We start from the raw sequence: 27784 nt of genomic DNA on the forward strand, positions 1-27784 counted from the left end.
ACTAGGTCAAATCACGTTGGCAGAGACGAGCGAAAACTCAACCATAACCACGGATTCCTACGGTCGGCATGTTGCATCATGCGTGCTACCACATCATGCAGTTTTCAAAGAAGAAAGCCTCACCACAAAACAACGTATCGTTTTTGACGCATCGGCCCGGACCTCAAATGGCAGATCGTTAAACGATGTACTATGTGTAGGTCCCACGCTGCAAAATGATCTGCCAGCCGTTCTCTTGAATTGGAGACAATATCAGTTTGTTTTCACTGCCGATATACAACGAATGTATCGCTGTATCAATGTCCACCCTGATGACACGCAGTACCAGAGGATTTTATGGCGGGCGGCGGATGGAGTCATCAAACAGCATTGCTTAACTACCGTCACGTTTGGAACAGCGTCTGCACCTTATACAGCTATAAGAGTCATCCATCAAATAGCTGAAGACACACAGACAAAATATCCTATGGCATCCAACGTTCTCAAAAATGAGATATATGTCGACGACATTCTCTCAGGCGATCATTCACAAGAGGCAGCAATACGGAAAAGTTTGCAAACTATGCTAGCTTTAAAATCCTCTGGCATGGAGCTACGAAAATGGGCTAGTAATGACCAGGATCTGATGGCAACGATACCTCTCGAGCATCGATGCAAGCAGACATCCCTCAGTTGGGACAATGCGGACACCATCAAAACACTGGGTATGTACTGGTTGCCCAAGCAAGATTGCTTCACTTATAAATTACTAGCAAATACTCCAGCCGGTATAACAAAACGAGAAATCCTATCGACCATAGCACGTTTATTTGATCCTCTTGGATTAATCGCTCCAGTTGTAATTTCAGCAAAGATTATATTGAAAGAAATCACACTAGCGAAGCAATATCGCGAGGACGGATCGAGTACATCACTGGATTGGGATGAGCCAGTTCCCAACACCATTGCCGTCAAATGGCAACAATTTCGACAGCAACTAATGAAGGTTAAGACGATCAAAATACCACGCAGCGTCAAATTTACGCCACTATTTAGTAGTGAGATACAACTGCACACCTTTTGCGATGGATCCTCCAGTGCTTACGCAGCAGCAGTGTATGCACGCACCCAACAGTCTGATGGGACTTTCTATACAACGCTCATCGTCGCAAAATCAAAAATTTCGCCAACCAAGCCGTTAACAATACCGCGCACTGAGCTATGCGGTGCAGTATTAGCTACCAAACTCACCAAATGGGTGCTGGAGAATAACCGATGGACCAATGCACATATATCTACCTTTTACTGGACCGATGCTACCATTGTTCTGCACTGGATTAAAGGAGACATTACTAGGTGGAAAACGTTTGTAGCCAACCGAGTGTCTTACATTCTCGACCACACCTCAGCGGCTCAGTGGCACCACATAGACACATCGGAAAACCCAGCAGATTGCGCAACCAGAGGCTTACCACCGAGCCAAATACCTGATATTTGGTGGCATGGCCCATCCTGGCTATGCAAACCACACAATATTTGGCCAAACACGCAATCACAATTGCTCAATCCAGAAGAACGGGATCTGGAGGCCAAATCCATAAAAATTAGAGCCTTCACTACCTTGTCAGACACAAAGGATTCTATTATTGACCGATTCTCGTCGTATACAAAACTGCTACGTGTCACGGCATACATGTTACGATTCTGCCACAATGCTCATGCTCGAGCACAACGAAGTCACGGATCACTCTCTCCTGACGAGCTGGATGAGGCCCTATGCTGCATAGCTCGCCTTGCACAATCCGATACATTTCACGCCGACATCCAAGCGCTTAAAAGGAACAAGCCGTTACCACCCCGTAGCACACTTTCAAATCTTACACCGTTTCTTGACAACAATATCTTGAGGATTCGTGGCCGTCTCAAGCATTCAAATCTCTCTTTTTCTCGAAAACATCCAATTATATTACCTCATTGTCACCTATTTACAGATTTGGTAATTCAACACTCTCATCAGCTCACTCTACATGGCGGCGCTCAATTAACACTGGCTCACATACGCTACAAATTCTGGATTCCCAGAGGCAGACAAGCAGTCAGGCGAATCATCCGGAAATGCGTCACATGTTTTAAGGTAGCTCCAGTCGTAGCGAAGCAACTGATGGGTGACTTGCCATTACATCGAGTCAACCCCCCAACTCGTCCGTTCATTACAACAGGAGTTGACTACACTGGTGCGATTGAACTTCAAGCCGCGCGTGTACGAGGATCAACCACCTACAAAGGCTATGTAGCCATTTTTATATGCTTAGCAACCAAGGCGGTCCACTTGGAAGCCGTCACTGGACTTTCAACAGAGCACTTCCTGCAAGCATTTACGCGATTCACCGGACGTCGAGGACAAGTTCAACATATGTATAGTGATAACGGCACAAATTTTGTTGGCGCGAGTACATCGCTTAACCAGCCCATCACTTGCAAGGCAGCCCTAAACGAATCGACATGTCAACATGGGACAAGGTGGCATTTCACACCTCCATATTCTCCCAATTTTGGTGGCATCTGGGAGGCAAACGTGAAAGCAATGAAGCATCATCTTAAACGGATCGTCGGCAGCCACAAGCAGACGTATGAGGAGCTTACTACAGTTTTGATCAGGATTGAAGCATGTTTGAACTCACGTCCACTTTGCCCGCTAACCGCCGACCCTGACGATTTAGAAGTACTAACTCCAGCACATTTCTTAATTGGTGACGCACTACTGGCACCGCCACAAGGTCGGCCGAATAATAAGCCTTTGCGTGAACTATTTCTCGCACAACAACACATGACGCGACAATTCTGGTCTCAATGGTCTCGTGATTGGTTATCACACTTGCAAACTCGGCCAAAGTGGTGCCAAATCAAAGATAATCTTAGCATCAACGACTTAGTCATTATAAAGGATGATAATCTACCACCAGCTAAATGGACTATAGGCCGAGTCGTCGAACTGCACCCTGGATCGGACTCGCTAGTCAGAGTAGTTACATTAAAGACGAAATCTGGCATTCAAAAGAGGTCAATCACAAAGCTTTGTCCACTTCCGATTTCAACATAATTATGATCAACACACGGATCAAGAATCACAAGGAGCCTTCATGCTGGACGACGCATTGGCGGGCGGCATGTACGGATTATGAGCGGAGTCACCCGGTGCTTCAGCTGTCTTAACAGCGGATTAACATTTTATATATCGATGCTAATTGAACTGAACTGTATTCTTTCTTTCTCCATTGTAATTTTGCGGTCATAGCGATCAGACGTGATTTTTGTATATGAAGAAATAAATGAAGTTAAATAGTGTATATATGATTCTTATTTGCGAACCCCATTACAATGATGTCAAAGCAGTGAGGCATCACAACTATTCAAAGGGTTTAGATTATTAGAGTGACAAGATTGCATTTGATTATCGCGCTCTCAAAGAAAGCATTCTGCTCCAGTTTCGGGAATTGAGCTGTGCTCGCTTTGAGTTCGTATTTTGTAGCTTGTATCTGCTTCTATATCGCCGACTGATTTTGGCGGCACTTGGGATGCGGCGGCCACTTGATGCCGCTTCCTCGTTTCGCCGCTGACAAATCGAAATTTATTATAAACGCAATTGAAAAATCCCCAGTGCGCCACTTGAGCTGCACATCTAAGCTGCCTCACAAAGCAGATCCCGGGGTATCTCGGGCGAAGTCAAGGGCCCACCAGCCAAGTAGCTGTAAATGCCAACAATTGGCGCAACCGAGAGCTTTTCCGAGGCAACGCGCCGGCGGCGAGGGGTTGGTAGCCAAAGCGGATTCCAAAATTGACACAAAACAGACAAAAAGCGAAATCGCTTAGGCGCAACCACCCGCAACCGAGGAGCCTGCAACACCACATCCAGCCCATCCCGTTTCAAGTCGATCCCCACTTTCAGATACAAGTGCAGCGGCAGCCAAAAATTGTGCAACTCGGGCGACTCTGAAATGTTGCACTTCAAAAAATATCTTTGAATTATTTAAGACAAAGCAGTTAGTTCGCATTCATACAATGCACATTTCTGGGAAAATAACTAAATATTCAAAATATCAATGTGCTTGAAAACTCTTATGACAATAAAACACGAATTTTCATTTAATATTTTTGTTTTGAAATATTATTTTAAACTTTTTTTTTTTAATTTTTTTGTAGTGCTGTCAGCCAGCAAGGATTCCTCACTAGATACTTGCGCTTTCGCAGGAAAGCCACACAAAATAGTCCTACATAGTGGGCATGTTCCGAAAGGACTTTCGTCCCGAATGGGAATGCAAACACAGTGCATATGGCCAGGCAGCGGCACTCCTGCACAATTGTTGTGGGTCAGCTGGAGCAGGAGTAGTAGCTCGAGGTCCTTGGACGAGCTGGAATCCAGGCAGTTGCACCACTCTGGGCACTTGACCGGGTTTATGCGAGTGTTTGTGGGGTGTTAAAGTTTATCAACATATCGTCAACGTTGTTGGGCTGTTGTTGTCTGACAACAGTGGCTCATATTTATTTATGGCTCAGCTGGCACTCTGGGCCAAATGCGTACTTTCACATAACCCAGACTGGACGCTGCTGGAGGAGCACTTGTGGCCGGAGTTTGAACGCAATCCTGACAGTTTGGCAGCCGCTTCGCAGTGTTATCGCATTTTTTTCTGCCGCTCTGGAGCTCCGCTTTTCTGGGATTTAGACATGTACACTTGTTGTAAACAACAACCTTAACAAGGGTTTGCCAGGACACTCATAAGCATTCATTGGAAATCCTTTTCGATTTATTTGCGTATTCAAACGGAAACATTTAAAGTGATTGCGGATGCAAATTTCCCTTTACAAGTAGGCAGCACGAAATCGCTCTGATGTGCGACCCACCCCCCGGAGCCCGTGGATGCTTTTCCTTTCTTTCGGTTGCCTGCTTTCTTTGCTTTCACTCTGCTTTCTTTCTTTGCCAAAGTGTGCGTGTGTGTGGATTTTCAAGATCTGAGCGCGTGCCTGGCAACATTTGTGGTTTTTGCGCAAACTTCACACATTTTCTTATGTGGGGTCTTCTCTGGCTTACCTTTTTATTGTTGCCAGCGCCATGAGAATTTCAATTTTCACACAGGTGCGCTTGTGTTTGTTGAAAAAATAAATATCAATCATACGCCCCAGTGGCCTCTCTGAGTTTCGGCCCCCACTAGCTGCCTTTATGAGTTCAGTTTAATTTGATATGGATATTTGCTTAAACAATTAGAAGCATACATTGTAGATTATTAACATCAACTCGAAGAACAGAAAAAAATGTAGTACTTTTGTTCTGTGAGTAAATGTTCTATGGCGTTCATTACCACCATCATGTCGAATTTACCTGTGCATCTTTGTTTTTGATAACACTCCCCTCTTACTCAAAGAATGGTTCTTATTCTGTTTTTGGATCAGTGATTGTTTGGTGATTAAGGTACCAAACTTATTTTTTTTTTTTTGCATTTAGTTTTTAGCAAAAGAGTTCGGAATGAGCAACTGATTCGAAGCCACTTCAAACATACGGAACTGTATGCTTTTGGCACTTGTGTGCGACCTGATGCGCTTTTATATGCCCATAAAGTTCGCACTAAACCACTAAAAAAAACTGTTAATCAGTTGAAATTGCTTGAACAAACCGAAAAAAAAAACGAATAAAGGGGCTCATCAATGAGCGGCGATCTGCTATAGAGTCAGCTGCTCCACTTGAGCCGTTATTTATTTAACGACCGATCATTTCGACTGTCATCATGTTAATTACTCTCAGGCAACTACTGGGTATGTGGGATTAATTGGTATATAGACAGTTCTCAACCCAAATCGGTTTTGTTGACACATGTTCACATTCACGACAATTGCCACTTGACCAGCACTGAGATTGCGGCTTATCGGTCAACAAGCAAACCCCCTAAGTGGCTAAAGCAATTGGCCCACAGTCAATAACAACACTTTAAATGGTAGAATTCGTTAAACTTTTAGCCACTTTCACCTTCCAAGCCATTCAATGACGTTTATGCAAATCGTTCGGCTGCAACAACTGTGAAATGCAGTCTAAGGATAAATTTGTAACGAATTACCAATCAATTGACCAACGAAACAACCAAAACAAACCAAACCGAGCCCAACCGAACCGAACTGAAGCCAGACTTCGGGGTGGGGAGACCGCAAAAGAGGTCTGGACTGCCTTGTAAAACGATTTGGAATTGGAATTGAAATTGCAATGCAACTAAAACAAAAACAATTTAAATATAATGGAACCACAACGACTTGGTCTCCAAGGGGGAGCTGTAAATAATTCAGCAAGAGCCGGAGCAGCGGCGACTGCAAATTAAATCAAATAGTTATATCATGCGAGTAAATCGCTGTGGATATCACACATACGCCCCGTTGACCGCAGACGCGAGTCGCAGCTACTTACACGCCGCGCTCATCGCTCCGGGCATCAGTGCGCGCCCAGTGCTCAGCCGCAGCAGATCGTGAATGTGAACGGATATATATAACATATATCTATACAGTTGAACAGTGTGCATCCCCATGTCTGGGAGATAGAGCAGAAAAGCGCACAAATATTTGCACATCCCAAAAGGGGAACAAGACCTCCTGTCCCCGTACACGTGCTGCATCGTCTGCGGCCGGGATCTGAAAAGTAAAAACTCCGACTCCGGTTCCGTCTCCACTTTTTACTCGAACTCCAATCAGGAGCCGTTTCGTCTAGTTTTTTTTTCGTATTTTTTGCCCGAGCTCCACGTCCTTCATCTTGCCACCATGCATTCGCCGGCTGCCAAAGTGTCGGGCTACGTCGTCCTGATGATTGTGCAAATAATCTTCCTGGTTCTATTCTGGCTGTTCGTGCGTTACGAAAAGACGGCGCTGCCCCTGGCAATCGACGCCGAAGACGCTGGATCAGCAAACGAACACGTTTCCAAATATCCGCGTGAGTAGCTGGGATTTTGTTTCCATCCTTTTGCTTTCCTTGGGAAAAAGGACTTCCGCTTATAAGCCTCTAAAATGAACTTTAAATGGTATGAATAAATATAGTAGAACTTAGTGCATTTTTTTATTATTAAAAGAATATTTGCTAGGAAGTTTTAAACACAAAAAGTAATTTATAGGTGTCTTTTTTATTAGTTGTAAACATAGCATTATGTTTTTTAGACAAGCTCAACCAGATAATTTTGCCTTATATGCCACAGGCAAAAGTTTTTGATAATCAAATTATTTTGTATTTACAAATATACTCCAAATATCATTTTATTTTTCGTGCTTTAAAAATATCTTTTTGTTGGTTAATTAGTCCCCTTTGTCTAATAAAAGTCACTTAAATTAAATATACATGGCAACAGTGCAAACATTCCATTCTGACAAATCAAATAATATAGTTTTCTGCACGTTGTGGAATTAATTTACACCGGACCCCTAAAAAGTGCAGCTCTTGTGTGCGGAAACTTTCTATATATTTAGGTTCACCCCTCCACAATAAAAGCAATCGTGAAAAATATTATTTCTCGTATTTGTATAAATTTATATTATTTCTATATTATTGTAGCTTTGTTTGTTTGCAGTTGTGTGCAATAAAAGTCACTCCTGTAAACGCTCGTGGCGTACTCGTAATTCGCAATTTAAATTACAACTCTATAAATACGTATATGCATATAGAATAGCTATTTTAAGATTTTTGTATAATTAGTCGGAAATGTCACGCATTTTATTTTTGGACTCAAGCTTTAACTAATTAGCCACGTAGGGCTAATGAAAGACAATTGGCAAATGGATTGAATGTGTGGTATGCTATAATTTTTAATACTTTGCTATTCCCATGACATAGACGCATAAAAAATATATCAAATGATGTTCAATTGAGAATTTCTTAATTCGTAAACAAAAACGTTTGATCTTTAGCGGTTTTTAAGTCATTTAATTAATAGTAAATAAACATGAATTGAATGAAATAGGCAAGATTATGCAAAAGAAACAGTAATATGAAAGTAACTTAAAAGAACAACTAAGGGAAATTCGATGGGTAATGGTCAGAAACAATTAAGAGGACCCCAAGTCGAAGCTGTAAATCAAATCCCGCATAAAGCTATTACCCATACTAACCGAAATATAAATGTATGTCCTAGTCCTTTGCTATTTCGATAGAGCGAGAAGATGTTAGAACGAGGAGTCCTGGCATTGTTTGCCAAGTGTTGGCGGGTCATAAATAAATGAAGTTCTTTTTCGCACAGTCTCCGCAGTCTTTTGGGTCCCGTGGCACCAATTCCATTAATTACTTCTGCCATGGAACAGGGTACATTGTGCCAAACCGAACCGAAACGAACCGAACCGAAACGAACAATGGGACACACACACACGCTTACGGATGAATAATTAAAGTCATTAATTTCAATTTATGCAAATGCGTCTGTAAACAACTTGTTGCAATTCATAATAAATAAATTAAACCGTATTTCACACTAATTGCACCCGCGCGGACACACATACGCACACAGGGGATGTTTGCGACTGGTGTTGGTGGTGCTCTGTAATAGTGGGTGGCAGTGGGTGGATGTAGGTGTTGCCTATCCACTATTGCGTCTTGGTACCCTGGTGACATCAATCTCAATGCAATTGACTTTTGGCAGCAGACAATTGGGCGGTTAATTGAAACGACTTGACTCTATTAATTGGCATCCCAGCTGGCCCAGACAATGGTCATCCTGAAGTCCCTCGCCCGACTTACCGCTCCTGTTCCTCCCCGCAGAGTTCCAGGACATCCAGGTGATGATCTTCATTGGCTTTGGCTTCCTAATGACCTTCCTGCGGAAGTACGGATACAGTGCCACCGGATTCACCCTGTTCATGGCTGCTCTAGTAGTGCAATGGGCTGTGCTCATGAAGGGATTCCTCCACATGGAGGGCGGCAAGATCAGGTGAGTGCTTGGCACAACTTCAATTTATTAATTGCTCGACTTCGAGTCCAAAGTCAAACTGACAGGCCAAAAAGCAAATAAGTGTGCGATGTCAAATGAAGAGAAATACCCCCAAGCTTAATATGAATTCAGGCAATTACTTTAAATGAAGAAGTCAACCTGAGGAGGCAGGGTCCTTGGGTGGAATCTTCTACTTATGCTAAGTGAAATGGGCGAGAATCCGAAGTCAAACAGCAAACAAAAGTATACGAAGATGTAAAAACTCTAAAGAAACTGTCAGTCAAATGTACTGGAAATATTAATATTTAAATTAAAAAAATATATTTAAGGAATGAAAAGAGTTTATCCTTCAATTCGCTTCTTACTGATCTCAGTGCATTTTATTAAAGAACTAGGATTATGCTTGTCAACATCTTTCCAAACATTCCAGGAAATTCATTATTCCTCTTAAATTTTTCTGTGTAAATATACAAACAGTTTTGCCTTATAATGTACTCCATTTCATTTGACGGCAATTTCTCGGTAAAGTTGTCCCCATTTTTTATGCGGCAGAGGGCGTGTCACCTGTCGCACTTCCTGTTTATCGTATTCCCTCTCCTTTTTGCGTCCACAGCCTCTCCCTGGAGAACATCATTGATGCGGATATAGCCGCCGCGGTGCCCCTGATAAGCATGGGCGCTCTGCTCGGCAGAACCACGCCCATCCAACTCCTGTGCATGTCCGTTTTTGAGGTGGCTCTTTTCGCGGCCAATGAGTATCTGGCTCTTCATGTGTTCAGTGTGAGTAGTGTTAAAAATTAGAAATATTATTTAATAAATTATATATTTTCTTATAATATTGTTTAATTCTGATAGATCTGCGACTGCGGCGGCTCTATCACTGTCCATGCTTTTGGAGCCTACTTTGGACTGGCTGTTGCCCTGATGCTGAGACCCGCCAGCGACCAGAACGAAACGGGAAAGCTAGAGGGCGCCAGCTATACGTCGGACATCTTCGCCATGATCGGCACCACCTTCCTGTGGGTGTACTGGCCCAGCTTTAACTCCGTTCTGGCCGACGGAGCCGGCGGCGAGCGGGCCATTTTGAACACGTTCCTGTCATTAGCCGCGGCAACAGGTGAGTCACGTGCCCCGGCAATTAGCTGGCTCAAGTGGAGGGCAGCTGGAGGACATTCCATTCTCTGTTCTGTGCAGTCCATCTCGCATCTCCGGACATATCTTCCGGCCATCATCGCCCACTCGCACATACATATCTTCACGCTTTGCTGGGTCATTCCTGCCGGTCTTCTCAGGCCTTGTTAATTATAATGTTGGCGGGCCTATTAGCTCAGCACCCAATGAAATTGAAAAAGGATCCCAGGCAACTCCGTGCACAACCCGACGCCCTGTAGGTCCTTGTGCATGCGCCTCACAAACTAATTAAATGTCAAATAGTTTCGTTAACACATTTGAAAATTTATTTTGAGCACGTAGCGCACATAAAAACGAACCAGCCTGTCCGACATTTGCTTAGTCTGATGGGTGGGTCAGTAGTCGACGGCAAATCCCATTCGGATCCAGTCTGTCCAGGTTCTGGTCCATTCCACGTCCAGCCCAGTCCAGTCCAGGCGCATATAGAAAATGTGCTAAAAGCAGCAGCCCGGGGTCGGGCTTTGCCTTGGTTGACTCGCTCGGTTAATGTAAATAACAAAACACAAATTAAATGTATACAAAGGACGCCCGGCAGCAACAACAAGAGCCGTAATAATAGTACGGCCAGCAGCTGAGATAAGCCAACTAGGAATGGGCGACACTTGGCTAACTGTGGCCGGAGTCTTGCCCGCTTTTAGCTCCGTTTCTCCTGGCCATGGTATTAAAGCCCTCACGTTACGGCGATGGAGGTAACACCTAAACTGGGCATACGAGTCAGCAGTAAGCAGATGGCAGAAGTGGCACGATGTGTAGCCAAAAACACAAATACCCTGCACAATGCAAATTACAAATTACAAATAATAATACATCATTTTTTTTTTTACTTATTTGGCATCTTGAAACTTTTCGGACTGGAATTTAATTTTTTTTAACAATGAATTTACTGAAATATTCCATTCAATTTGTTAAAGCCAAGGTGGCTATATATATTTGCAATTAATGCCAAATTCCTTTGATTTTCCTTCCGTATAAAATATTTCTTTATTAAAATTGGTGAATGAATTCACTTCATGCAAACAATTAAACGCAGAACTCGCTTGTTAAATTTTCTTCTGTCAAGGTTCATTTAACGACAAAGAACACTTCACCTTGTTTTTTCGAAATTTTTATTTGGCCATATAGAATGCGAGCACATAAAGTATAAATGAATCATGTTGTATATTTTCAAGAGTATCACTTGTTAGCATTTCATTTCGATTTTTTGCCCAAAACTTCTTTGCTCTGCGTGAAAGTGCTTTTCGAGAGTACATCTTAATTTGCGTTAAAAATTCTCGTCTCAATAAAGTGCATATTCAAATTTAGTTGCAATTCATATCTGACCAGAGGAAACTTAATCAATGCATTCCAATCTGTGCAGCAGAGCTAGCCCATCTCATAAATAGACCTCGTAGAGTATCCTTTCGGGGGAAGAGAGAGAAAAAGTGGGATTCTGGGCGGGCATTTTATGCGGAAGGATGTGCGATTAGTTGAGTCAACGTGCGGCTCCGTCCGTTGCAGTGGCCTAAACCCCGCTCCCACTCCCCTTCCCGCATGTCCTGCCCAACGTGTCCTTGTCCATTCGGTGGACAAGCCGGTTGCTTGGCTCACTAGTTGTTGCCTTAATTAAACTAAAGCTGGGGTTCAGTTCAATGCTGAAATTAGAGGCGGTCTGGTGGGTGTGGCCCACGGTCGTAGTCCTTTAGTCGGCCATGCGGGCGGACATGCATGGTCTGGCCAGCAGGATTGGTTTTGGGCGGAGCTGGAGTTGGAGCCAGGACCAAAGGGGGTTCGGATCAGACGACGCCATTCGGTGTCCGAATGCGGCGCCAACAGCAAAAATACGCCCCAGTTGTTGTTTTCACACCAGGCACAAAATGAGCCGGAACGCCGTCTGGACCTTCTCATAGAAAAGCACAGAGAGAAATTTAATAGAGGGGTTATTTAACAAAAACATTTTTAATAAATAAAGATTACCGAGTCTAGTAGCACGTTCGATATCTTAAAATGCAACAAATATGAATCTAATTGATATTTAAAAATATGTTCTAGCAAAAGTCTTTTATTCTGACTACTTTTATTTTCTACCGTGTGATTTGGGATTGGACCCGGTCACTAGGACGGTCTTTTCCGGGGGCGATGGCGGGGGAAAATCTGCCCGCATCGGCCAAGAATGCTAAGCACAAAACACATTTTACAGTCGCAAGTGACACCATTGGCGTTAATTTAAATTGTTTAATGTTCGGGCAGGAGAAAAGCGAAGCAAAAACAAAAGCAACGGCAGCTGATGTCCTGAATCTCGGACGCCGTTGGCCTGGCTTTAGTTTAGAACTCGAGCAGGACCAACAGGACGACTATGAGGACCGGCTGTAAAAAAGCTGTTTAATTGATTTTTAAGCCAGAATTTGCCGTTCTCGTTGTTTTGCGTCGCCCGGACAACGTCAAAAGCTGTTTTGAAATTGTTGCGGTTAAATGCCCCTTCCAACATCCAACTCTCCCGTCGGCTGAGATTTGCCTTACTTATTTGCAGTGGCCAACCGACGCCAGGCCCCAAACTAATTTATGCAAATTATTATGGCTGCAACATATGCTCCGCCATAAAATGGAGATTTTTAAGTATTTAGTGTTATTCAGCCGAGATTTATGCTGGCTGATGGCCATAAACTGAAGCGTCCTTGTTGTGCTGTGTCCTGTGGCCAGCGGAAATGCGCTGAAGGCGACAAGGCAGGGTGGAAATCCAATGGGATCTTGCCACTGTCGTGTTTACATTTTTATTAGTTTTGTGTTTATTACCAAAGTGTGGTTTCGTTGCTGTTGGGTTGGGTTGGCTGTGTCATTCCTGCAGCTCCAGTGATTAGCGATAGCTGCTTGTTGGTCTTAGAGAAACTAAACAGGAGGGCTTATGAATGCAGAGGTATTTCTCTTGCAACAAAGTTTGCTGAGCAGAGAAAATGCAGTGTGCAAATAGAAATGGTTGTTTTGCTATTCAACAGGTCGTATACGTGATTTTTCTGTTTTATGTCTCGTTTGCGATTGATTGACAATTGCATATAGATGAATGAAGCAAAATCTAAAAAGTCCTCAAAGAAGTTGTTGTATAGGGGCTTGCTTTAAGCTTACGTATAATAGTTGTGTATTAATAATTGTATGTTTCTTTAATATTTATATTTTGCAACTAAAAAGTCTTCTCTAGGAGTACGGTGAACCTCACTCTATTCATTACGCACTCTAAAGAGAAACTCCGAACAATTCATTGGCCTCTAATGAACTAGCCGGAGACTCATTCAAAAATGCATTAAAATCATGTAATTAAGCCTCGCCATTCGAAGTCCGTGCGCTGCATTCACCCTGCCTGCGAACCATAAATGGGAGCCACAGCCTCCCTCAGTGCTTTTTTTTTTACTGTTTTTGGGCCATCTTCCTAACCCGTAACCCGTTGGTATTTTGCAGTGACCACCTTCGTTGTATCCGCGCTTGTCAGCCACGAGAATAAATTGGACATGGTGCACGTGCAGAACTCGACCCTCGCCGGCGGAGTTGCCGTGGGCACGGTGTGCAACTTGCTGCTCGGCGCCCACGGAGCTGTCTTAATTGGCATTATCGCCGGCACGGTCTCGGTGCTCGGCTATCGCTATTTAACAGTAAGTTCGCAACGCTAAAACTGAACACAGCACACTCACAAAATACAACCAACAAAAAAAAAAAAAAAAAAAAGAAGAGGAAAACCCAAAAGGGCCTCCATACAAGCATTCAAATCGCGTACCTGGAACCAAAACTAGCTGGCAGTGGCTTCGCTTTAATTAGTGCGCCTAGGAAAAATGCGACGCTAATGAGTAAAGTTTGTTGCCCGCCGGCCAGCCTCAGCCGGAGCCGGATTCCTCCGGACTTCATCACGGATTCCGGCGGACTTCCATTTGCATTATGACCACGCAGCAGCCCCGAAATCCGTGGAGCAGTAAATAAGTTTGCAATTTCGAAATGACACACTGACTGCCTGCCATGTTTCACTTTTAAATAATTTAATTTAGGCACTGGTCATTAATTATTCCAAGTTTAGAAAACATTGAAATCAAATCTGTTGAATGAAATTTAATAACTTTTTGCCTGAAGTGTGTGTAGTGTTAGTTAAAAGAGTTATAAATTCATAAAAAACTTTACTAACTTTAATATTTTGATGTTGATAATAATCAATCTGGAATCCATCATTTAAATTTAAAAGGGCTAAGAAATATTGCTTGCTCAGAGGTTAAAATATTTTTGGTTTCAATCTGCATGTTGAAAAGCAATAAAACCACATTTATTCTGGTTTCTAGCCCTGGATGACGGCCAATCTGAGGCTGCACGACACCTGTGGCGTGCACAACCTGCACGGAATGCCTGCCCTGATTTCGGCCATTGCCTCCGCCATTTACGCCTCGATGGCCACCGTGGGCGAGTACCAATCCGAGCTGCAGGACATTTTCCCGGCCATGGTGGGCACCAACGGAACCGAGACCAAAATCATGGGCGTGAGTATCCATGTCCGGCATCTATGCACCGGTGGGTGTTAATACCTTTTGGACTCGTTTCCCGTTTTCCGTTTCCCGCAGGGTCTTGGCCGGAACGCTACTTCGCAGGCGGGCTACCAATTGTTTGGCATCGCTGTCACACTGCTCATTGCCATCGGAGGTGGTATTTTGACAGGTATGACAACTTAAATTATCCTGTAAATTTAATATTGTAGTACCTAATGTACTTAAAACCCAAAAACAGGTGCCGTTTTGAAGTACACCAACTTCCGGAACCTGAAGAAGGACGAACATCACCAGGACGAGCACTACTGGGAAGTTCCGGCTGCCGAGAACAAGGAGGAATAGTTAAGTGTTGTGCCTGTCAGATTGATCACAGTTCACGCGACTCTAATGTGCCTTGTCTAACTACTTACGACTACCTTACTATTATTATTATTATTTTATTTACATTATTTTGTTGTATGAAATGCACGCAATGCCATTGTGCCTGCCCGCATCCGAAATCAAAGTTATCCAAATTTTCTGCCATTTGCCACTCTTTGCATTTGCATTTCGCTGATTTGATTTGCCGCCTTTTTTGCAGTGAACTAGAAAAAGTTGACGAGCTTTTGCTTTAAGCCAAGTAAGCCAAAACTAATGCCAAGCCAAAACACCCAGATAAATGCACCAATGTGCAGAGAGCGCCCAGGACGATGGGATGTGGACAATCCTTTTGTTGCGTTGTCCTTGCCTGCTTCGCTTAATTTTTGTAGACATTTGTCGCATTTCATTAAAAACTCCAACAATTTACACATTTAATTAGCGTCGAGCACCAAAAAAACAGTAATGCCAAAATAAAAAGAAACAAAAAAAGTATTAGCAATAAAAATATTTTAAATGTGACACTCTGCCCTTCTCCAACTCCTCCAACTCTTTTGTACACTTCGCATGCCGGGCGCAATTTTTAATGGAATTAAAATCATACACATAAAATCCAACAACGAACGTTGGCGCAAAAAGTTTAAATATGCTCGCCAAACTTTTGGATGACGATGCCGCCGCCACCAACTCGAATTCCCAGTCTGCCGCCAACTTTAATTGGCGCCCATTTCTGTTGCGCAACTGGAATGCAATTGTCCCCGCCAACAATTTGTATGTGCGCGGCGCTCTGCACTAGGAGCTCTGTCCTCTGCACTCCGCTTATTAAGTGGCCCAGGACAAAGTGCTGGCTAATTAGGCGACTTTTGGCCAAGACACCAGGACACCTTCGCCGCCGCCCAGACGCCGTGACGCCCCAGCGATCCCATCCAATCCGATCCAGTTAGCTTTCTTAGCTTTTCCAGCTTTCTCGGCCGCACAGCTCAGCCGGCGATTAGCTCACCTGGCGCCGAAGGCCACTAATCGCCAGACAAAGACGGAGCAGGAATAATGTCTTTCAAACGACTCACAGTTTCGCCCACCAGCGGACAACTGGCCGATAAGCTGGCGGCCAACTACTTAAGTTGGCTTTGTCACACCCCACGGACGCACAAACAAAGCCCAAAAGGCAAACAATTACCGGCGACAGTTCAACAAGTTTCAATAAAAATTGTCAGCCAACGTCTTGGCCTTCTGCGCTTTGATTTGGACTCATTTACAGCGGCGAAGATTAGTTAGTAAGATTGTATGGCTATTGGAACGGTTCTCGTTTTGAAATTCAGCGAAAAAGTATTAATAAAATATATTCAAAGAATAAAAAAAAAACCCTACACATGAATTAGTTTTTGGAGCCAAATAGGTGTTATTAATGGCAGCCAAATTGGTGGGAAAAAATATTTATCCCATTTATAATTTCAAATGTGTTAAATACTATAATAGCCGTTCGTTATGTTTCTTAAACGTTTTATGATTCATAAATACTTCCTCTTTGCGACAATTAGTGAAAATCGCAGCACCGTTTAATAATTTTGTTTCCGTAACAGTATGATTTATGAAATAGTATGATTACGAGTATGAAATCTAGAACATGCCTTTAGTATTCTAGAAAATCAATGACATTTTATGGCTGTCAATAAAAGTTGTCAACTGCAATAAAGAGCGATTTTCCAGTGCGAAAGTGTCGACAGAAAACTAACATAATTGGCTCTCTCATTTTGTTTGTCTGCCATCAAACTGCTGAAAGTATCATACCATCAGATCTCTGACTGCCGAATAATACTTTTTAGGCCATCTATATGCCGAACGAAATTTACTAAGGTTCCACGACGACAAGGCCGAGTAGTCAAATGAGTAGCCAGAGTTGCTGCTCCTGTCTGGCAGACTAGTCTAGTCAGGTCCTGGGGAAAAAGGATTCGGACTGAAGTCAGGGGTTGGGCTGAGTAGACTGAGTAGATTGTGCAATTTGGCAAAGTATTCCCCGGTGCACCGTTCCACTCTTTGGGCGGGCCCAAGTTGATGTCTCTGTCTCCCGATTTTGCGGTTGTATACGGAATTGCACTGAGAGAAATTCCCGGATAGAAGTGATTTTATAGATTGGGGAGCACATTACTTTAACATAATTAAGACTTGTTTAGATCTGTTAAGAAAATTGTCCGATTTCTACGATATATGTGTTATAAATTTTATTTACCGGACGAATGATCTAAAATGATTTTCTCGCAGTGCATCTGTGTGCCTGTCCCCATGTCTAAGTGCTGTTTTATTGCATGTGCTTGGCTGGACGCCCGCCTTCCTGCCTTCGATGGTCGTGTGCCGTTTGTCGATTGCCAGTCCAGACGGGCGGACACTCACACGTCTATAATAATAATTAACAGCCTGAAACTGAAAGGAAAATATGTCGTCAGTCCCAATTTCGTCCCACACTCGTCGTCCTTTCGAGTCCGACTCCCATTGGCAGCCTTTGAGTTCTTATGTTCCTGGCTGCGCCACGAAGTATGCAGCATATTTTATGCATGCCCGCCGCTAAAGGACAACTGTCGACGGCGGAGTGTCGCCTGTGACACGGCTGCCATAAAAACAGGAGTCGTTCGTAGAGTAGCAACAACAACAAGGACTGCAATTAAGGCAACTTTAAGCGCGTTGACAACTCTGCCGGCATCCCGACATTGACTTTGTACTTCCGTTTGCCCCCCTTTGCTGCAACAAATTGTTGGCCATAGTTCTTTCCATTGTAGCTGCCTTTTGCTTCGGAATGTTGGACGACGAGCTGAGCAGCTGGGGATTTGTTGGCGTTAGTGTTAGTTTTAGAGCTCCTTGTTCTCGTTGTTGCAGGAAGCCTCGAACTCGGATTCGGAGACGGAAGCTTGTACAGCATTTTGCAACAGTAATTTTTTGGGTGTTGTTTCCGCCGGCGCTGACAGTTTCCTCTCCTCACTCCTCTCCGGCCGTCTACCCACTTCTTTTATGGCCCGACAAATGGTCCGGTCTTGGCCCGATTTGAAAGGGTCGCCATTTGGTTAATGTTTCATCGAGAATCGGGCCTGAGCGTCGCTTGCAAAATTCATGATTTACGTTTAAGTGTCATTGGTGTTTAATTATTTAACCAGCCACGGGTCGTTTAAGCCGCCTGTCAACCGGGGAATCGTCTGCGTTGCAGGTGCCCCAAGAAATCCACGATGCGAACACACATGTGCGAGTGCTATGTGCTCAGCGGGGTCGTGGACTCACTCCGCTCGGACTGTACTGCTCCTGGTCGCGCTTTCCATTTCATTGCGATGCGTGCACTCGGAGAAAAGAAAGAATACTGGAACGCACTTAGTACCCATGAATACTCATGTCGCATTTGTATAAGTTTTTTAAATTATTGCCTAAGAATATTCTGATACCATTAAGAATAATAATTTTTCTGAGTGCAGGACCTGGTGACTACCGAAAATTCGAGCGTGTTCCTTGGCTTGCCTATATAAATATGCACACTGGGCACGCAACTTCGGTGAAATGGATGGGCGGGCTAGAAAGGAGAAATGGTGGGGTATAAGGAGAAGGCGACCCTGCACAATTTGCAATACTCCAGGGACTTTTCACTCTGCTGCCAGTTGATATGGATATGTCTGTGTCCGCTCTGGCAGGGGCTGGGGCTTATCGGGGAGGAAAAAGGGGAGGACAAATACATATGGGAGTGCTGAGTGCGTCAGGTGGATGGAAGTCGGGGGGTGGTGGCAAAGCGCCCTTTTGCATGCCCGGCGCACATTTCGTGGGCCAGTGTCAGGGCAACAAAACGTTCAGAAAAGTGAAATTAAATAAATTTTATAACATAATTTACGCTATCAAAACATGCACTCCCCCGGCAGCCCCGGCACCCCGAACCACTGCACTTGCCTGGTTTAAATACATATATCCTTCGCATCCTGGGACCTGCAGTGCCCTCCTTTTGGCCCAACGCCCTCTACCAATTTTTTGAAACCGGCGAAAGCACTGAATTGTAGGCTTCAATTAAATGTTAATTTTACAGAGCTTAAGCATGAAATTCGGTTTTATCCGAAGGGTTTGGGGATGACGAGGCGGCCTCCACTTCTTGCCGGCAGCTTTTCATTAAGGCAATGTATATAAAATTGTGTATTTTATGGCTGCATTTTAATCTTTTTTATTGGCAGTTTACTTTTCAGGCACACGAGCTCATTTCTTTGCTACCAATTCACCTGGCGAAAAAGTGGCTTAAATATGCCGATGGAGTGCTTTCAAATGCTGCCCGTAAATTAAAAAACATCGTGATATTCCGAAGATTTTTATCGAAAAATATGAAAGCTCACTTAACTGGCTTTGTTGTGGCCTTTTCAAGTTATTTGTATGCTTCTCCATTGGAAATCAGACATCCATCTGGCTACTTTTGCCTTTAAAAACAGCATAGATATCGTATTTATTTTGAATTTCATTCAGACACTCAATAGAAAGCATATGAAGAGTTTTTTTTAAATTTTATGTCCATTCTCTCTTTGAGCATATTTTATTTTCTAACTGACGGATATTTTTTGGTGACCCACTTGAAGACGCTCGAAAGCATCGCTTTGCACTTGACTTAACCTTTTGGCCCGGCAATTTGGCGCATAAAACATGTTGCAAATAAAATGCATTTGCCACTTGTCCGTGTCGTTTGTTTGCTGCCATGTGGGTGTGTGGACCTCGACCCAAAACACATTCAAAACACGCTGCGAACTTGAATACGCTCGAGTGTTCATAAAAAAGCAGACCCATAAAATCCATATTGACGGGCATGGGTTCGCTTCGTTTCAGTTTGCTTCTGCAAAAATGGAACCATTGTAATAATGTCCAAAAATATGTTACCAACACGTGTAGCCCGGCATGCGAAAAAATATGAAAAACAAACGAAATGTAAAACATTCTGCAAGGGGGATTTTCTGCCGCCGTAAACCCCCTTTAATCGATGCAGCCCCTGTATTTTTTTCATAGAGCGATATTTTATTTAACGCCAGCAGCTAGACAGGCGGGCAGACCAAAGGCTCCAGGTCTCCATTGCCGGCTCCCGGTCTCGATTGCTATCCCAACCCATTCAGCCATCCAGACAGACAATGTCAATGCACAGGCCGCGTTCATCATCGCCCTGGGGACTTTAGACGGGGACTTTGAGCCGGCATAAAAATATAAAAAATATGCTGACAATAAAAATTTGTTGAGCGGCTCAGCAGCATGCAACATGCTGTTGCACGCCGCCGCCAGCAGGTCAGACGGAAGTCACCCACACAGTTCACCTACATATGAGAGAAAAAACGGATGAGGGACTACTGGGAATAAAAAATCGAAGCTTATATACCCTGACAAACCTACAAAATTTACACATATTAAAGGAAAGAAATTTCTTTGAAAATTTGGTAAAATGAAATACAATGTTTTGATTTCTAAAAAATATTTCATAAGGGAAATTGTATATGTATAAAGGCGCGATTTTAAATATCTTAGCTTTTAACGAAGGTAAGAAAGACAATTAAATACTGATACAGATAATATTTTACAATTTGTATTCCAACTATTTGAATAATTTTAACACTTTTCTAGGCGCCTCTTTTTTCTTTTCTAACCCCTACTGGTTCAATCAGAAGAGTAATCTGCGGCATCCTGTCCTCACAAGATCATTGGAAAAAGTCTCACAGTTCAATGGCTGGCGGACTTCAATGGAGTTGCAATAAAAAGCGCGGAATTTGCCAGGGCAATAAAATAGAAACAGCCGTGCCTAAAAACCACTCAAGCATACATTCGAGCTTGGGCAGTGGGGATGCGGGATTCGGGATTTGTGAAGGGGCATCGAAATCGGAATGGGAATACCCATCTGGCATAGTCAAAAGTTACGAAATCGGGCCGTGAGTGAATGCCAGGAAAAGCAGACATTGACTAGGTAGCGAAAATAAAGTCGTAAACCTGAAATAAGCCATCAATGGCATTAAAACCCCGACGCTGGCGACACAGCCCTTTTACAGCGCTCATCATGCGCTCCGTATCCGTGGCACGCCCCCCCGATTCCTGCCCGGATATTCAACCGACCTGTTTTTTTTTTCGGTATGGCGACGCCGTGTTTCATTTGTCAAAGTGCTTGGCGGCTCACAGAGTTCTCAGCGGCATGACTGCCGCTTTTTGTGGCTTTTACGTATGGGTAATCTTATAGGCGGGCATTACTCATACGCTCAAATCACGCTGACTTTCCCCATTGGCGCACATTTAAAGTTTCCTGATTACATTGCAAATTATATAATTTCGTTGTTGATTTTTGGCCAAAAGAAAGTTTTGACATCCGTTTTTCTGGTGAAGGTGGAGTAGGAAATGGTATGGGTTTGGCCCACTTTCGTGGCGTCATCTTATTTAAAAATCAATATTTGCAGTGATACGTGTGCGGCATATTAATCATACGCAGTGTTGTCCCAGCCGAGCCGTGTCTGTGATTTCTTTTCCAGTCTTTTCACCCAACAATTTTCCTCCTCCTACCAGATATCATTTTAGACACTAATAAAAAGTTTCGACGGCAATACGTGTGCGGCTTTGAGGGATGGAACTGAGATACCCAGTCTGCCAGAACTATTAGAATACGAAGAGTTGCCGACTGAAAGGGAGATGAGATGGCACCCTCACTTTCGCATAGTTATAATAAGCAAAGTTTTCTGCTGACTGGAAAGCGGATCCTCCTTTTTTTTTTTTTTGTTGATAATCAAGTCGGGTTAAGTGCGAGTCAAGTCCGATGTCAAGGCTAATGAAGTAGGAATCAACAACGGTAATCTCGTTGTGCCCCTGGGACATTAATCCTCTGAATGGATGATGAGCAAGAGGAAATATTTCATTAGTTTTCCTACATGGCAACCGCTAGTCTGGTCTACCATTAATAATTTTTAATATTTGTTGGAGCATGTAGTCCTGGTCACCTGTTTGCCGTTCGCACAAATTCGTATGGATAAATGAAGACATTAGCAGGTGGCCAGGCTTAACCTGATTCCTGGAAAATGGCCACCGCCTACAACCAGGTTCATAATTGCCAAGCCGCAAATTAGTTTTATGCAATGTTGCGGCTTAGGTGCACCACTGGGAAAACATTGAATTAAAACTTTGATTTATATTTGAAATATATATATATGCTTATTCTATAATTCTATCATTTTGATCTTATTCCTTAAATTCTTGAAAGGTTTTTTCAAACATTTGTAATTGGGAAGAAGGAAGTTAGTAGTTAAAGTCTAAAGTATTAGACTTAGTTTCCTTTCAGTGCAGCCCTGTTCCCATTTCGTCCTTCGTTTCTGCGTGCACCGGTGTCTGCCTGTTTTCGCCCCCAAGGATATTAACTGCGACTCGGCGTTGGCTCAGCCAGTTGTTTGTGCAGCCAATAACCCGTGCCACCAACTGGCTGCTCCTTCCTTTGGGTCTCCAGTTGGAGTCCCGGTGTCCTGGAACTGCTGCTCCGCCTAAACCGCTGCCCAACTCATGAATGTTTGAAGAGCTCGGGCTGCGGCAGCGATGACTCCCGCCTTTTCCCGCCTTTTCCCGCCTTTCCCGGCTTTCCTTTCATGCGCCTCGCTTCCGGCTTGGTGAAAATTAAACATGGCGTCAGGTGGGCGGCTTGTTATTGTTGTCTAGCTGCGTTTTTGTGTGCATATTAATTGGATTATCTAGAAGGCGCCCCCACTTCTCCCATTAGAAATGCGTGTGTGGCTTTTCCTCCGTAGTCACGTTAATCCCCGGGGATTCTGCCTGCCAGTCCTGGCATGCAATTGCTTAAAAGGCATTTGGGCCAACAATATGCCAGCCAAACTTGCCTCTCACTGCGGCATTCGTGGTTGGCTGGCCAGTAAAAAGACGCAAAATCAACATTAGACGTCGGGAGAACCCCTGCATAAATCACTGGCAAAAAGCGGGTTAAGTGCGGCGGTGGGGCTGATGGTAAACAGCAGCTGCTCCGCGCTGTCTAAATATTTACACAATGCCAATGTAAATTAAAAAACAGGCAGCGGGCAACAAGTTGACTATACAATGCCGGGCAGCACAGTGAAAACAATAACTCGGTTGCGTTGCCAACCGAAACGCAGAATACCCTGAAGTACCCGAAATATTTCCAGCTGAAGCCCGATACCAAATACGGTATTTTCATTACGCAGAATGACTTTTGGTTGCCGTATGCAAATGCAAATTATTACGTAGACATGGCCGGAGAGAGATGCAGTGAAGCGTTAACCAAAGGATGAAGCTAATACGAACAGATCTAATATCAAACGAACACCGATTTACACGTAGAGAAAATAGGAGTGAAGCATACAAAACTATGCATATTAAACTATCCTTATTAAAGATGATGATTAAACATTTTACTTTAAAATAAACCTCATTGGTTAATCTCATTCTTCATATAATTGCAGTAATATTCCATTTTGATCTTCTTTAATTTACTTTGTGAAGTGTTTGAAATAATGAGAACAATGTCATTATTAAATCATGCAGCTCGAAAAATTTAAATTAAATAAGCCCTCATTCCTAACGCTTTTTTACGTAATTTTTTGAGTGCTGGCCAACCCTGGCCAGGCATCATTAGCCGCCTGTCTGTGGACTAATAAACTGAGCATTCAGACCCGAACGGTCCGTTGGCAGAGGCAAGTAAGTTGGTGGCCACCACTACAGTCCAATACAGGCAGTCATCCGCAGCGGATTACACAAACCGACAAACAAGCAGCTTAAAAACCGTACCAGGAGTTTCCATGGATTTCATGCACCCGGCTTCCATTCTTGGTGCAGATTTTCCAGCTCCTGATCCCCACTCCCGTTGGCTGGAACGGCACACCTGGACCAAGCCCAAAGAAGGGATGCCTTTGTTGAGTCCACATATTTGATGCTGTGTGCGTAAATTAACAAATAAATGGCATTTTTGTTTGACTCAGTCCAGTTCTCGCATTCAGGCCTTTTGTTTGGGCTACCCTTGTTGGAACTGAATCTGAAATTGGGCATGGATCTGGACCAGGACCTAGACTGGACTGAGTTTGTGATTGGGCCCGGCCAATGATTGGCCTCGCTGCTTCTTTGAAATTTCATAAATTTTCAACGCAAAATGCGTAAAATGTGCCCAAAGGGCCCCGATCCTCGCATGGCAATTGACCAAACACCCTGGACCGGGGCCTTTAAGCGAAAGTGCACTGAAAGGAAAAGTTTTGAAATTCCAAGAGACATATCTCACAGAAAGACATTTTTCTATAACCTCCCAGTTAAGGCAAAATGTTGCTCAAAATTTGTCCTTTACATTTGACAGCACTCTCACATCTTGAAAGTGGCAGCCCTTTGACATTTCTATCTTGAAATTATTCCCCCTTTTTCGACAGTGCCAGTTTGATTTTGAGCTTTGAATGTGTGAAGGGGTGCCGAGTGTGTTTGCCCGCTCTTTGTCTGTCTCTTTGTGTTTGACCACAAACATTGCACTTTTCTTTTGTTGCATTTTTGTTTGTCGTCTATCGTCGCCGGAGCCCTTTAAGCTCCCCAAACCCAGGCCCACTCTCATATGGGCCCAAAACCGTGCGGGTGTGCACCTGACATAATACTTTAGCTGCATGCTCCAAGGCACATGTGGTTTGCTTGACTGGAGAAGCAGCCGCATCCTGGCTGCAATCATAACCACCTTCGCATCCCTGGATCACCTGACCACAACAGTTTTACTATATATAACATACAACATATTTGCCGGCCACTTTTTCCGACTGTGGCATATTCTCATGGCCACTGGCAGTGACTTGGATTAATCCTCGGCTTGGGGTAAACAAATTTCTTACTGATTGCAATCCCACTGCTCACCTGCAGCTTTCATTTTGCCAACTTCTCAATTAAATGAAATGAAAGTGGGCATTTTCCCCGCCTCCGTTCGAGCGCTGTAAATCTCGTGCAGGGAAAACTTTTTAAAATTAAATGACAAACACACATAAATAACTTTCGTGCGAGCGCTGCAAAATGCATTTAATTTGCAGCAAAGTGGCCGAGGACGAAAAGGAGGAGGTCCTTCACGTGGCTCCAGTCACCTCGGCACCGTCAGCAGAAGCGGCCTTACCAGCGGGCGGTCTCCTGGTTGGGTGGTTGTGTAAATGGGTGGCTCAAAAGTGGAATGGCCAGCTGGTTGGGCGGTTCGAGCGGCTTTTAAAATGATAAAAGTCGCCGCTTGTCGCGACAGCGAGACGCCGACAAAGCGGCGTAAATTTCAATTAAATGTGAAAGCAAAACAAATTTTAACTTTGCTCGCACTCTGCCCGAAAGTTCATGCCAGTATCTCTTGTTTATACAGCGAGAGATCGAGATGTGTTAAATGTGTATCGTGAATACAGCTTCTTAACAATGCACTCAACTCACTTAAAACAATCCTAATGATTTATAAATATATTTAGTTTCTTAAAATTAAAATTTTTTAGAACTACAATCATAACTTTGTTTCGCAACAGCTTTCGCTTGTAAGGAGTTGAGTAGCAAAAGTCTTTAATCCGGTTATTATCGCACGCGTAAACCCAAAACTGCGACTTATGTATTTGCAGAGTGCTCGTGTGCCTAAATGTAATTGTGAATTCCATATTTCGCTGCGTTTGAATGTGTGGTGCTGCCATGTAATTGCCACTGCCAGTGGATGTTGTTGTTGTTTTTGCGTTTGTTATAATAACAATTACTTGAAAAATACTCCGATATCAGCGATGTCAGCGTCGACAGTGCCAGCGAAATTATTTAAATGCTTTGCTGTTCTGGGATAACGAGTGCACAGTGGGGATTGCCAACTGTGAGACTGGGAGATTCGATGGGTGGCGGGATAAGCACACACTCACTCACCGTCACTCACACACACACACACACTTTCACCCACTCAGGAGCCTTGTTAAACAATCACAAAAACATACAAGAGATCCCATTATGCAGCCGTTGGGGTATCAGTAGGGAGGTGGGCAGAGCTCGCATGCACTGAAAAAAAGAATTTTAGATTAATACGGAATTATTCATGTCTATTGTTTTAATAAAAAAAATATTAAACATGTAACGTTATGTGCATGATAAAATGTAGAAATAGAGAAAATTTATGTGTATGAGTATTATTGTTTGACAACCATCGAAATATTTCTCCCAGTGCCACAGCATGTACATGTGTGCTCGTCATGCGTGTGTCTGGCAGAGTTCCGGACTCGGACCGGCGCGGCCCGTCTGACAATTTGGTTTAATTGATAGTTTGGATAATGTAATTATAGACAATTGCGTTTCATGCGAAACCGATTTGCCGGCAGCGCCGCTACCGCGTCGATTATAATGGCCAACAATGCTCAAGTGTGGAGTCCAGTGGCGGATAAGAGAGCCTTCCGAGTGCCAAGTGGGGTGGAGTGGAGTGAATTGGATGGGCCGTGGTGGCGGTGGTGGTGGGGGCGGAAAAGTTTCACTTGCTAAATGAAAACGGGCGCCAAATGAAGTGCGTCGCCATCAAGTGTTATTAACTTGTAAAACAAAGAGAAGTCGCCGAGGGATCGTCGATACGGTTGGGCGGGATGACTAGTTGGCCAGGACCAGCGATGGTTAGCCCATCGGGCTCTTTGTGCCCGCCACATCAATCAATGCGGAATGCGGCAAAAGAACCAAGCGGTTCTCTAATTGGCACGAGGTGGGCTCCAAGGGGCACCGGTATGATGACCCAGTCGCCTGGCCGCAGGTACATGCAATTAATTATGGTCATTTCCAGGTGCACACAGACACAACTGCAGTGGGAGTCATCAAACGAATGGACGGCAAATGGCTGGCGAAATAACAAAGCTCGAATGACTGTTGCATACTTTTTGGGGCATTTGCCAGGAGGCTGGGCGTAAATACCAAAACGGGGTGAAGCCTGTCTAAAGAGCGGTGTAAATGCGCGCAAACAAGCGCATAAACGCGGCACTGTGACCTCTGACCCCGCACCCAGTCCCTCCCATCGTAATCCCCGAATTAAAACAAATGATGAGGTTTTTCGGCGACTTCACTTACCATTACAATAACCGTTGTTGTCGGCGGGACAGTAAAATGGCGCCCAATTGCCAACTGGCAATTGGCGCTTCCGGCGGCTCATTGGCTGCACCGTCGAATGGAAACACATTCCGTTCTCGTTCTCGTCCGCCGTCCGGCATAATGCACATCCTATCCGTATCAATATCGATGACAATCGACAATTGGCCTGCCAAATGCAGAACCGACCACTGAAAGAAACGATTCAATGAAAATAAATAAAAAATATATAAAAATTAGAACGAAATGGCCCTGTTTACTAAATATCATTGTAGGAAATGACTCTTTCTTTGAATTTTACCTACAAAAGTTATCCTTTTATGAACTCTGATATCCTTTAGCGCAGTGCATCAGCATCGCATCCTGGCCAGACACGGTGGCAGATCTTCGTGATGCATTTTTATGATGCGGTGCCTGATTTGCGGACGCAAAGTGAAAATCGCACGCCAATCGCATCGCCGCCGTCCGAGCATTTTAAATATGCCTCAAAGGTATTCGACAATGTACGCAATTTGCAGTTGCCGTTAGCCGGCTGATAAAGAAACAATTCGCGTTCGTGGAACTCCTTAAATCCGGACGGCCTTCCATCGGGTCTCAGGACTAATAAAATTAATCAACTTTAATGCACTGACGTTGTCCTTGCAGTTTCCATCCTTTCCATTCAGTAGCGCAAATGTTGAATGACTGAGATAACAATAAATGGAATCCGGGCATGGCTCCCTTGCTCCGTTCTCTTCAGCAGCAGCACTAAATAATTTCTAATAAAATA

General features: G+C 43.8%; 1 protein-coding gene and 1 long non-coding RNA gene across 6 annotated transcripts, besides 1 other annotated feature; one reads left to right on the top strand and one right to left on the bottom strand.

Annotated features, from left to right (window-relative positions):
- Positions 1-3392: part of a mobile genetic element that runs on past the window's edge.
- A 3053-nt stretch (positions 3393-6445) lies between these two features.
- Positions 6446-16276, top strand: Rh50. 4 transcript variants are annotated; one of them, NM_001274505.2, is made up of 9 exons: positions 6446-6940; positions 8750-8918; positions 9532-9697; positions 9773-10034; positions 13535-13725; positions 14398-14592; positions 14674-14767; positions 14837-14939; positions 15179-16276. In NM_001274505.2, the coding sequence occupies exons 1-9, from the start codon at positions 6772-6774 to the stop codon at positions 15210-15212; spliced, it is 1383 nt and encodes a 460-aa protein (NP_001261434.1). In that variant the 5' UTR covers positions 6446-6771; the 3' UTR covers positions 15213-16276. The 4 variants fall into 4 exon arrangements, with proteins under 4 accessions (NP_001261434.1, NP_001369039.1, NP_001286938.1 ...); NM_001382192.1 differs by having other exon boundaries at positions 15595-16276; NM_001300009.1 differs by having other exon boundaries at positions 15179-15477.
- A 9096-nt stretch (positions 16277-25372) lies between these two features.
- lncRNA:CR43627 (long non-coding RNA:CR43627) lies at positions 25373-27216 on the bottom strand. Of its 2 annotated transcripts, none has more exons than NR_048229.1 (2): positions 26998-27216; positions 25373-25953 (listed from the first exon to the last, which is right to left on the bottom strand). It is a non-coding gene; the product is annotated as a long non-coding RNA:CR43627 (long non-coding RNA). The 2 variants fall into 2 exon arrangements; NR_048230.1 differs by lacking the exon at positions 25373-25953 and adding an exon at positions 25971-26770.
- Positions 27217-27784: the final 568 nt, after the last annotated feature.

Source organism: Drosophila melanogaster, chromosome 3L (genome assembly GCF_000001215.4).
Source record: "Drosophila melanogaster chromosome 3L".
Classification (NCBI taxonomy): domain Eukaryota; kingdom Metazoa; phylum Arthropoda; class Insecta; order Diptera; family Drosophilidae; genus Drosophila; species Drosophila melanogaster.

Bases quoted from the DNA above. Each gene is read 5' to 3' on its own strand.
- Rh50 (NM_001382192.1), top strand. From the start codon at position 6,772: ATGCATTCGCCGGCTGCCAAAGTGTCGGGCTACGTCGTCCTGATGATT. The intron at 13,726-14,397 runs GTAAGTTCGCAA...TCTGGTTTCTAG, and splicing joins TCGGCTATCGCTATTTAACA to CCCTGGATGACGGCCAATCT. The intron at 14,768-14,836 runs GTATGACAACTT...ACCCAAAAACAG, and splicing joins CGGAGGTGGTATTTTGACAG to GTGCCGTTTTGAAGTACACC.